The 11,169-nt window shown below is 49.1% G+C and overlaps 6 protein-coding genes across 6 annotated transcripts; 3 read left to right on the forward strand and 3 right to left on the reverse strand.

Moving 5' to 3' along the window:
* Window positions 1-286: 286 nt before the first annotated feature.
* JCM6883_006459 (uncharacterized protein) lies at window positions 287-1,973 on the reverse strand (the record flags this gene model as incomplete). The annotated part of the gene is made up of 7 exons (XM_076631838.1): window positions 287-458; window positions 550-721; window positions 810-918; window positions 991-1,210; window positions 1,290-1,435; window positions 1,518-1,732; window positions 1,796-1,973. The coding sequence occupies 7 exons, from the start codon at window positions 1,971-1,973 to the stop codon at window positions 287-289; spliced, it is 1,212 nt and encodes a 403-aa protein (XP_076488174.1).
* A 116-nt stretch (window positions 1,974-2,089) lies between these two features.
* Window positions 2,090-3,948, forward strand: JCM6883_006460 (uncharacterized protein; the record flags this gene model as incomplete). Its single annotated transcript, XM_076631839.1, has 8 exons — window positions 2,090-2,189; window positions 2,249-2,324; window positions 2,392-2,770; window positions 2,840-3,064; window positions 3,164-3,308; window positions 3,395-3,551; window positions 3,660-3,750; window positions 3,859-3,948. The coding sequence occupies 8 exons, from the start codon at window positions 2,090-2,092 to the stop codon at window positions 3,946-3,948; spliced, it is 1,263 nt and encodes a 420-aa protein (XP_076488175.1).
* A 1,306-nt stretch (window positions 3,949-5,254) lies between these two features.
* On the reverse strand, window positions 5,255-7,557 carry JCM6883_006461 (uncharacterized protein; the record flags this gene model as incomplete). The annotated part of the gene is made up of 3 exons (XM_076631840.1): window positions 5,255-6,430; window positions 6,502-7,280; window positions 7,371-7,557. 3 exons carry the CDS (start codon window positions 7,555-7,557, stop codon window positions 5,255-5,257), a joined length of 2,142 nt encoding a protein of 713 aa, XP_076488176.1.
* A 142-nt stretch (window positions 7,558-7,699) lies between these two features.
* On the forward strand, window positions 7,700-8,697 carry JCM6883_006462 (uncharacterized protein; the record flags this gene model as incomplete). The annotated part of the gene is made up of 5 exons (XM_076631841.1): window positions 7,700-7,716; window positions 7,783-7,794; window positions 7,861-7,900; window positions 7,979-8,163; window positions 8,238-8,697. 5 exons carry the CDS (start codon window positions 7,700-7,702, stop codon window positions 8,695-8,697), a joined length of 714 nt encoding a protein of 237 aa, XP_076488177.1.
* A 297-nt stretch (window positions 8,698-8,994) lies between these two features.
* On the reverse strand, window positions 8,995-9,677 carry RPS15 (40S ribosomal protein uS19 RPS15; the record flags this gene model as incomplete). The annotated part of the gene is made up of 4 exons (XM_076631842.1): window positions 8,995-9,009; window positions 9,085-9,200; window positions 9,276-9,519; window positions 9,603-9,677. 4 exons carry the CDS (start codon window positions 9,675-9,677, stop codon window positions 8,995-8,997), a joined length of 450 nt encoding a protein of 149 aa, XP_076488178.1.
* An 894-nt stretch (window positions 9,678-10,571) lies between these two features.
* On the forward strand, window positions 10,572-11,045 carry JCM6883_006464 (60S acidic ribosomal protein P2; the record flags this gene model as incomplete). The annotated part of the gene is made up of 3 exons (XM_076631843.1): window positions 10,572-10,663; window positions 10,738-10,927; window positions 10,980-11,045. The coding sequence occupies 3 exons, from the start codon at window positions 10,572-10,574 to the stop codon at window positions 11,043-11,045; spliced, it is 348 nt and encodes a 115-aa protein (XP_076488179.1).
* Window positions 11,046-11,169: the final 124 nt, after the last annotated feature.

Below are 11,169 nucleotides of genomic sequence, written 5' to 3' on the forward strand. Positions count from 1 at the left end.
TGCTTGCTCTCTTCGTATTTCCAGGCAATTCCGATCCATCTTTCGTATCCAAGACGAGCGCGAGAATGTACGAAACAGCAGTCGAATCGAGCTCTGATCATGGCTCTTCGCGACTTGCTCGATAGCGTAGCCGGACTGGGATGACGACGACTCTCTGTAACTCGTACACTCCATCGTCTCGTTCGTCGGCGTTGCGTAAAAACTACCTTTGTATTCAATTCACTTTCACCTTCGATTCTCGCCCTCCTCAACCCCATCCCTCTGACGCTCGCGCTCACTCGCCCGTTCACCCAATGACTCTACTCAACCTCTGTACACTCGTCAAAACCTGATCCCCAGTCTTGATCACTTGCGTATACCTCTGGTTCTTGATCGAAGGTCTCCTCGTTTCCACGATTCCTGAAACTTTATCGATTGAACAATTTAGGCGACCAGTTGCGATGAATCGGGCAAGATCACTATTCGTCCCATTTCGAGTCACTTGTCAATTTTACTCTTCGCCCGAGACATGGGGAGAAAGGGGAAGGGAGCAGCAAGAGGAGGACTTACGTATCTAACCATTCCTTTGTTACTCCGAACGCCGTCGCCAAAGAATCGAGCGTAACAGATCTATACGATTCGAGTAATTGAGAGTAGGCTTTTAGGCGGAGTTCACGCGTGTAGTAACGCGAGTGGGGGGAGAGGAGGAGGGAAGGGAGGAGGTGGGTTTCTTCGATTGTTGCTGTTCACTCCATCGAAGGGGTTAGTAAGATGGAGGAAGAAGCTGCGAGGACAGGGAGATGGCAGGAGGAGGAGGAGGGAGAACACACCGAGGGAACGGAAGAAGGTAGAGTAGTCGGTTTTGTAGAGTGAATCGGTATAGTTTTGTAGAGTCGGTACGTTCGGTAGGACAGAGATGACTTCAGGTGATTCAATGATCTGTGACAGAATGGAACCCTCAACCGTCAATCACTAATTCAGTTTCGAGGTAGGAGAATGAGATTTTGTCACCTTTTGTTTCAAACTCTTCCTATCGAGACTGAACACTCCCATCAAGACGCAAAGGGTCACGAACTCGTCGTAATCGATCAATTCCGTCGCTGTGAAGGTCGGTAACGCATCCAAGAGTAATTCCGAACTCTTTTCGAACGAACGAATCGAGAGGAGTTGAAGTCCTCTGTAGACTTTGAGTCGGTTTCGTCGATCCCAATCTCCTCCTTCATCGACGAGTCTACAGGCGCAAGTAACTGAAAGAGTCAGCAGGGAGGAAGAGGAGGGAGAAGGCGGGAGAGGAGAAGGGAGAGACGTACTTTTGAGCACGATCGATGTTGGTCGAAACGAGAGATTGATCAGAATGAAAGAACCCAATACGGATCATAGTCAATACTAAATCAATCTTGGTTCCTTTCCCTGCAGTCTTGTTGAACGCTTCTTCATGAGCTTCGAGTGCTTTCTCCTGTTGAATGACGGAGTTCCTCTTAGGTCTGCCGTTTCGTGCTTCGCCGACTAGTCTTAAGGAAGGGATCTTCGACACTCACCTTTTCCCCAATCTTTGCACGATAAGAAGCGATCTCTCTCAACGTATCGCTCACTTCAGTTTCCCCTAAATTGTCCTTCGAATCCTTCAACTTCTCTTCCATTTCTTTCAATTTCGTTTCATTCTTCTCCTCCAACGTTGATAGAAGGGTCTTGGTTTGTTCGGTGGAAGGAATCGAGTTGGTGGAGAGTAGGTGGGAGAGGTAAGGAGCCATCTCTAGAGAACGAGTTCATCAGTCGGGAGTCACCCCCGAGGGAGCGAGCAGGAAAAAGAGCGTACCATCTTGTTCGATGAGATGTAATACTTGTTCTAGTACTCCCTCTCGTTTTGAGGAGGCTTTAGGTTCGTTCAGGATGAAGACGAGTTGAGGTAATTTCAAGTTTGGGATCGGTAATGGCGTATCATCTACCGCCGCTTGAGCAGTCGTAGTGGCGGGTTTCTTGTCTTCTGTCGACATTGCTTCTTGAATCGTGTGCGTGTAGTGGAGAGGAGGAGAGAAGAAGAGAGATGACGACGCGGCCACCCTCTCTCTCTCCTTTCTTCCTCTCCCTCTCCCTCAGAACGATTCAAGCCATGTCAACTTCAATCAGTACGGTATTACAAAGAGCAGTAGCAACGACGGATCCGAACGAGAAGGAATCCCTCTTGAGACAAATCCTCGATCAACCAGCTGGTAACTACTCTCTCTCCTTCAGTACCTGAAACGTACTGACGGAGTACGAGTTCGTGCAGGACCTCGAGATGAGGAACTATTGAAGGAGAAGGAATCGGCAATCTTGGAATTGGGTAAACTCTTCAGAGACCAAAAGTAAGTCCTCCTTTCTCGCTCTCTGCCTCTGAAAATGAGTGACTGACGACGATTGAGTGATCTGTAGAGACGCGACGAAGTTAGCCCAAGTCGTGAAGGAATCTCGACCCTTAGTACAACATCTCGCGAAAGCGAAAACTGCCAAACTGATCCGAACTCTTCTCGACTATTTCTCCTCTATCCCTTCCTCGAAACCCCTCGAAATCACTTCTACTCTCGAATCTGCCGAATGGGCTAAGAACGAAAAACGAATCTTCCTGAAACAATCTCTCGAAACGAGATTAGTTGGGTTGTATATCGAGAATCAAGAGTATAAACAAGCTTTGGGGTTGATCAATCAGTTGTTGAGGGAATTGAAGAAGTTGGATGATAAAATGATCCTCACCGAGGTTCATCTACTCGAATCAAAGGTGAATTACTCGTTGGTAAATATGCCAAAAGCCAAAGTGAGCTCCATCTCTCCTCCCTTCTCCTCTCCCTCTCCCAGCGTCTCATGATCGTGTTGGTTCGAGTAGGCCGCATTGGTCAGCGCCCGAACTGCCGCGAATTCAATCTACTGTCCCCCTTTACTCCAAGCCCAACTCGACCTTCAATCGGGAGTCCTTCACGCCGAAGAGAAAGACTACAAAACCGCCTACTCTTACTTCTTCGAAGCGTTCGAAGGTTTAACTTCTCAAGAGGATGAGAAATCGGTAATGGCGTTGAAGTACATGTTGTTGTGTAAAATCATGTTGGGTCTCGTGAGTTCTCCCTTCCTCTTGCCTCCTCTCTCTCTACTCGTACTTTCTTGAAGTTATTGACTCGTGGTGGTAACGGTTGTTTTTGTGCGTACGGGGTAGTCGGAAGACGTCAATTCAATCTTGAATGGGAAACTCGCACAGAAATACAGTGGAAAAGATACCGAAGCGATGAAAAAAGTTGCTCAAGCTCATAAAGATCGTTCTTTGGCCGATTTCGAACAATTGTTACAAAACCATAAATCCGGTTCGTTGTCTCCTTCTATCTCTTTCCTGTCCTTCTCTCGAGCGAGAGCGAATGAGCTAACGCAGAAAAGTTTGAAACCGTTTCAGAGTTATCGGACGACCCGATTATCAGGAATCACCTAGCTTCGTTGTACGATACTCTATTGGAACAAAACCTCGTAAGGATCATCGAACCTTTCTCTCGAGTCGAAATCAGTCATGTTGCGGAATTGGTTAAACAACCCGTTAGGGAAGTCGAATCAAAGTAAGTCTTTTCTCCCATTTCTCCCTCCTTCTCTCTCTCTCTCTCTCTCGGAATGTCAACAAGCAACGGGCAACGGGCTGATGAGGAAAGAGAATTGGGACGTTTTAGGTTGAGTCAAATGATTCTGGATAAAGTATTCCATGGGATTTTGGATCAAGGTGCTGGATGTTTGATCGTTTTCGATGAACCCGAAATTGACGTACGTCTCCCTTCTCCCTTCTCCCTTCTCCCTCCCTTCTCTCTTCTTCTCTGTCGCTTGAAGGGAAACTGATGACTGATTGATCGGTTGATTCGAGGATGTGAATAGAAAGCATACGATACGAGTTTGGAAACGATTGGACATGTCAGTCAGGTCGTTGAACAATTGTTCCAGAGGACACGGACGGCCGTTATCTAATCCGTCCGCTGCGGGGAGGACGAGTGAGGGAAAGAGAGAGAAAGAAGGGAGAAGAGGGAGTTTTGCAAATAGTGAAGAATTACACAAGTTTTTGCTTTCGAGTTATTTTCCATTTCTTGCGGATTCGCGAGAGATGTGAGATGTTGCGGTGACCGATTTAGCGAGTCTCACTGGCGTATTCGTCATGGAGCAGTGAAGTTGTCGCAAACTGTAACCTCGCAGTCTCGGAGTACATAAACCTTGCGAGAGATTTCAGCTCTGTCATTTTTCTTCCTCTCCTCTTCATCACATCCACCTCTCTCCGCCTCAGTCAACTCAAAAGCTCAATGCGTTCACTGCTACTTGTCCTCCTCACGGCCCTAATCGTCACTCCTTCGCTTGCATTCTTCGAACATCTATTCTCTCAACAACAAGCTCATTCGCAACAACCCCCGTCTGCAATCGACTGGGAATCCCATTTCTCTTCCGGTCCGTCCCTTCCCCTCCCCTCCCTTGCTCCGGAAAGAGTTACTGATGATGTGTTGGAGGATCAGTCCCTTGTCCAACCTACCTCTGTCCCGACACGCTCACCTGCGTGGAAGAACCGAAAGATTGTCCGTGTCGATTGAGGACATTCGAGAAGAAATGCAAGCTACCCGGCTCGGGGACGGGAGGAGAGGGGGAATCTTTCGTGTGTGCGAGGGATTGTAGACAGGTTGAGAGAGCCGTTAAGGGATGAAGGAACTAGGATGTAGTCGAGGTGGAAGAGGGACAGGGAATATGTTGTATTACTTATCTGGGAGAGACGAAAGTGAGTGAGAATCGAATGCAAAATCAGGTTTCAAAGCTCGGTTTTGACTGATTTAATTCCGCATTTCCACTCAGTCATAAATTCATGGAACGCTGCTAAACTGGATGACCTCGGAAAGTCGAAGAACCAGTCGCAGGGAACGGTAGAGACGGAAGTAGACGAATTTTTGTGATCCGATCGCCGTTACCTCACGCATCTGTAACGACTCGCCGCTCATTATCCACGACGAAGGATTCCGGAACGGCAGAGAGAGAGAGAGAGAGAGAGAGTATATTTCCAGGAAGAGCAAACAGAGCGAGCGAGGGGGTATCGAAAACGAAAACAAAAACGAAACTGTTGAGGAAGACGGAAGAAAATGCAAGCACATCTACTAAGCCAAGACAAGAAACGATGAGGAGGAGGGGATTCGTGATGAGATCAACTTGAGAGCGAAATAATAAGAAAAGAAGACATCCATGCGAACGAAAACGAGAGAGAGAGAGAGATCTATTTTTCGAGAACGACTCTTTATTCTTTTTACCGATACCCAACTTGTATCCCACCTCCACCTCCCTGCAAATGATTCACTGCATGAGGTGTTGCGAATTGTTGAGAGAGTTGATGGCTCGGAGGAAGAGGAGGATTCGATGCTGAAGAAGGAGGAGGGACGGAGTAAGGATTGTTGTTGTTAGGAGGAGCAAGTGGTAAACTCGTTTGACGATTCCTCGAGATTTGACCATGTTCGTGAGTCGAGGCTCCTGAAGCGTGAGGCGGCAGTGGGGAAGGTTGAGCCGAGGAGGAAGAATGAGGAGGCGGATGAGGAGGGGGAAGATGATTTTGCTGTTGATAAGGATTAAACGCCTGGTTTTCCAACGATCTTCTCGTTATCATTTCCTGTTTCTTCTCGTTCATCAACTCTTTCTCGTTCCCACTATCCGTCGCCTCATCCATCATCATTAACCTCGCATCCTCCCTATTCATCGGTAACTCTCCCCCTCTCTTCTTCTCTACCATCCTTCTCTTCTTCTCTCCCTTTTCAACCGATCCTTTACTCTGATTATACAAATACAAGCCACCAAACGTCAAACTCATTCCGAACCCTTGGATCGGTTTCACCGGTTGTCCAAACCAAACGATCGCGATACAAATCACGGCGATCCTTTTCACGAGAGAAGCGATCGAGTACGTCACCGGGGAGGTACGAGCGAGAAGGGAGAAGGCGAGGAGGTTTTGCCCGAAATGGACGGTACCGTTTAGGAAGAAGTAGAACAGGAGTGAAGCCGTCGTGTTTTCCGGTGCTGAGGTCAGGGTAGAGGTAGAGGGAGGGGAGAAGAAGAGGGAGGAAGCGTCGGAATAGAGCCAGATGGGAATCATGAGGAAGAATGCCATTCCCGAAGAATAAAACAGGAGATTCATTTTATCCAATTTCGCGTGACTTCCTCCTCCTCCTCCGCTGGTTGACTTCTCATCGCCTCCTCCTCCTCCTGTTGTCGATTCTTTCGGTAATAGTTTCTTGGAGAAGATGTTTTGAGCGACGAAAATAAAAGTCGAACCTAAAGCGCAGAGGAATCCAATTGCGTTTGCACGTAGGTCGAAAGAACAAGCCAACATGACTCCGATCGTTAATGGGAAGAGGGAGATGTATGTCGGAGTCGAATATCGGACTCCGAACAGTGCGACGTAAGATAAAACGGTGAACAACGGTGATAGTGCCTGTTTACTCCTCCAAACTCGAATCAGTCGCAAACTTCCCGGTAACAGAGAGAGCGGAGGGAAGGACGAACCTTGATAGTATGTACGGTACTAACCGGTACTCTAGCAATCGCCATACTCGAAAAGACATGACCCGCAATCTGAAACAAACTCATCATCAAAGTTCCATTAAACATATTCTTTGTCGGTTTCCTCACTCCCCATCCTTGTAACGTATTCATACTAACTGCTGCTGCTGCTGCTCCAAAACTACTCCTCCTCCGGCCTCCATTAGACGAGAGTGATCCTCCTCCTCCTCCTCCTGATTTCGAATGTGAGTGGGAGAAACGATTCCGTACAGCGAGAACGACGAGGGAATAAGCCGCGACGAAAGCGAATTGAACGAACGTGAGAGTGACGGGGTATCGAAAGCGGGTGAGGATCGATTTACCCGTGTTTGAACTCAGGGCCGAGGATAAATACCACAAGCAACAGAGGAGGACGAATCCGACGGTAGAGGCCGAGGGGATCACGAATCGGTTTGTTGTTGTTGATGGTGTGGATGTTGTAGAGGAGGAAGGTTGAGGTCGGAGTTTGTGAAGGAGAGAGGAGGAAGAGGAAGAGGAGGAAACGTTTAAGAATGGTTGATTCGAGGCAGAAGAGGAGGAAGAGGAAGAGAATGTCGATAGAGCTGAACGATATACTTGAGTTATTAGAGTTGATAGAGTCCCTTGTTCGTGGGAATGAGAGTGGGAGAAGGGAGATCGAGAAGTGGAAGAATTCCCATTCAACATTCCTCCATTTCCTCCTGCTCCTCCTGGTATTGTTGCTGCTGAATGAAGGTATCCGTTCCCGTTCACTGAGTATCCATCTGTTTCCCGCAAACGACGCGTTCAGAGCCCAATCTTCTTCTTCGGAGATACGAAACTCTCTCGTTAGAGGAAGGAGAGGAGGAACTCACTTTGATGGTATCCCAAGTCAGGATGAGGTTGTTGCAAATGATTCGAGTTCTGTTGTCTATATCTAGTATCGTGTACTCCTCCTCCTCCTGAACCGGCGACGAGAGGTTGATTCGAAGAGAGAGGGAGAGATCTAGATCTGGGAGAGGGTGAAACACTTCGTTCGATCCCGGTACTGCTGGATGGCATAATCCTTCAACTCCTCCCTGATTGATCCGGACCAGTGCGTTGATCGCCCTTGACAGGGGTAGCAGAGAGATGGAAAGGAAGAAGTTCGTTGACGATGAACTTCGTCTTCTCTCTCTTCCTCACCTCTCACTAGCTCAGAAGAATGTTTCATCCTACACGGTGAGTGGAAGCATACTTGATCAGTCCGAGAACGCGCTCGCTGATGTACTTAGCAATCGTTCACAGAGGTGGAACCCGGTTCGTCTCTCCACTCTCCTCTGCCCCCTCCTCCCTCGTGTGAGCTAACCCACGTTCGATCCACAGAGGTGGTCAAGGTGATTTCAAATGGCAAGATGTCGCAGCCGTTTGTCCCTCTCCCTCTCCTCTCCTCTCCCATTCCCCCCTCACTCACTCCGACGTTCTCTCGTTCTTGTTCCCGTAGGATAAAGACCGTGAATACTATCTCGGCCACTCCCTGAACGCCCCAGTCGGTCGCTGGCAAAACGGCAAAGACTTGACCTGGTACCAAAAAGATAAAGAACGAGATTTAGAGGAAGAAGAGAGGGTGAGGAAGGAGGAGATTCGGAAAGTGAAAGAGGCCGAGGAGGATGCGTTAGCTGTTGCGTTGTACGTCTCTCTCTCTCTGACAATCTCTCGGGACGCGGGAACACGACTGATTCGTGAAGAGACGACTCGTACAGGGGATTCGCACCGACTGTGAGGAATCCAAATGAAACGGCATTAGGTCCTTCCTCCTCCTCTACGGCGAAACCCAAAACGGAGGATTCGAATGAAACGATCTTGGAGAAAGCTCGAGCGAAAGCAGTAAAAGAAGCGAGAAAGAGAGAAAGGGACGAGAAACGAAAAGAACGTGAAATGAGGAAACAAGAACGAAGGTCGACGAGAGGTCATAGTCACGGTCACGAGAGGAGGAGCAGGAGCAGGAGTCCGGAGAGGGAAAGGAGGAGAGATGATTACGAGAGGAGGAGTCACAGAGACGAAAGGGATTCGAGAGATCGGGCTACGTACGATCGAGGGGATCATAGGAGATCACATCGGGATGACAGAGAGGGTAGTTCGAGGAGGGACGATTATCGGGACTCGAGAAGTAGGGGTTACGAAAGAGAAAGGAGTCGTTCTCCTCCGCCTTCAAGGCGATGAGCTCAAGCTTTGACATTGTTTCTTCTCTCTCTGTGTTGTAGCTTTCACATTAAGTTTTGCTTGTCGTAATGAGACTCTCCGTGAGGTGCTCTAATCTGCGTCCGTTGTAGCAGGTCCGCAGGGGAAATGAAAATAAAGGGAAAATCGCGAAGGAACCATTTTCTCTTGATTCTTTCTGCAGCACTCGCGGACACGGGACGTTCGTTTTTGGCAACAGGTAATTTTGCACAACCCAAAGTAACTCTGTCCACGTTTGTTCTCCCAAATCCAACAAGTAGTAACAACCGAAAGAATTGTTTACTTGAGGGGGATCTGCAAGGTTTCAGATACACGAAGTCAGCCAGTCGTCCTTTCAATCGAGTAGACTACGTAGACCAGAAGACTCACGAAACGGGAAGAGTGGGTAGCTCCGATACCGGGACGACCGTGACGAACGGGCTTGTAGGTGATGGAGAATTCTCCGAGGTAGAAACCAACCATTTCGGGCTTGATTTCGACTTGGTCTGTACGCCACCGTGATCATTCACGATCAGTATGCCTTCAGATCAACCGATATGAGGGAATCGCGGAAGACGCACTGAAAACCTTTCCGTTGTAGATTCCAACGACGGAACCGATCATTTCGGGAACGATAATCATATCACGAAGGTGAGTCTTGACGACCTCGGGCTTCTCTCCGGCGGGGGCCGAAGTCTTGGCCTTGCGAAGCTTCTTCATGAGTCCGAGAGGCTTGCGCTTGAGTCCTCGTTGGAAACGACGACGGGCACGAGCGTGAACGAGCTCGGTGAAGGCGGCCGAGTCGAGGTCGAGGAGCTGCGAGAGCTATTGACATCACTCAATGTTTCCCGGTGGTCAGTGAGTGCAGAGAGGAGAGGAGGGAGAGAGAAGGGAGATTTTGGGTTTACCTCGACTCCACGGTAGGAGAACTTGCGGAAGGTGCGCGCTCGTCGGCGTTCGGCAGCAGCTTCGTCGGCGTTCATATTGACCTATCAATTCGTTCACGGCGGTTCCATTGTAGGATGGGTCGAGAGAAGAGAGTGAGGGAGAGGAGGAGGAAGAGGGGAGAGGAGACATTAAAGTCAGTCCTTTGGTATTCAAGCGACTATGCGACGAGAACCTTTGTGTATAAGGGGTATGGGGAAGGGGTAATCGAGGTCGAGTAGGCGGTGGGTCTCGTGTAGGCGAGCGTTTTCTGGTGTGAGAGCAAGTCGAAGACAATGCTTTTCAAAGCGCTTCATGATCCATCCATTCCTGCTACGGCTGATCCAAGCATGCTAGCAGATCGTTTGACGAGGCTAATATGCGTGTTGTGTTTGTCGGTGTCGAGATCGAAAAGTTGATCGGAGGAAGTCGAGAGGTTCGAAAGGCGAGCATCGGAGCAGGCGGTGGGCGTAGGTCGGCGAGCAAAAACTGCAGAGTATACTGAGGAGATGAGGAACTTACTATCGGTGGAGTGAAGAGAAGAAGAGAAGCGAGGCGAGCAAGACTCTCTCTCTCCTCTCAGCAAAAAAAATTGGGAGAGAAGTTCGACTTTTGCTCTTTCTCTTTCTTCTCCAAGTTGTGACTCCCCTCTTTGGTTAAAGGTTCAACCAGATCACAGTTAGTCTACGATTCATCATACGCCGCTCCTCCGACGGCCCCTCGAGCCCGACACCTTCGACCTTTTCAACTCTTTCACCAACTAGAATTCTCGATCTCCTCACGACTCGACGGGAGTTTAGACTTTGGGAAAGCAAAGGCGAGAACGGGTTAGGAAATAGATACAGGAGGAACTAAGGCTCAGAAATGAAAGAGAGGGCAACGAGGGAAGGTTTGATCAGAAGAAGTAGATGCTGACCCTCTGTTCGTGCGCTCCGTTGTTGTATGCATCATAGATGAAGCACGTCGCCGCCTACCTCCTCCTCGTCTCCGGTGGAAACGCCTCCCCTTCGGCTGCTGATGTTACCGAGCTCCTCGCTTCCGTCGAGTAAGTGTTAACTTCCTCCTCTCCTCTCCTTTCCTCTCTCTCTCATACTCACCTATTCGATCGTGATTCCTTAGCATCACCCCCGACCAAGAGCGTCTCGAGAAGCTCATCTCCGAGTTGAACGGCAAGAACATTGACGAACTCATCGCCGAAGGTTCTTCGAAACTCGCTTCCGTCCCCTCGGGAGGAGCTGCCGCCGGAGGTGCCGCTGCTGGAGGTGCTGCCGCTGGTGGAGCTGCCGCCGAAGAGAAGAAGGAAGAGAAAGTTGAGGAGAAGGAAGAGAGGAAAGTCTTCTTCCAAGTTCCATCAGCCTTAGAATCATGGACTGACCTCGGTTCCCCTCTACAGTGACGACGACATGGGCTTCGGACTCTTCGATTAAACAATTTAACCACTTGTTTTCTTATTCCAACTCCCCCTCTACTTTCAAATCAGTGCAACCACGGCGCGTCGTTGTTGACCAAAGAGATCCGCATGCTACGGGGATAGAGAGACATGACTTGAGA

The sequence above is a fragment of the Sporobolomyces salmoneus genome, assembly GCF_050403485.1.
Source record: "Sporobolomyces salmoneus JCM6883 DNA, S_salmoneus_JCM6883_v1_ctg20, whole genome shotgun sequence".
Lineage (NCBI taxonomy): Eukaryota > Fungi > Basidiomycota > Microbotryomycetes > Sporidiobolales > Sporidiobolaceae > Sporobolomyces > Sporobolomyces salmoneus.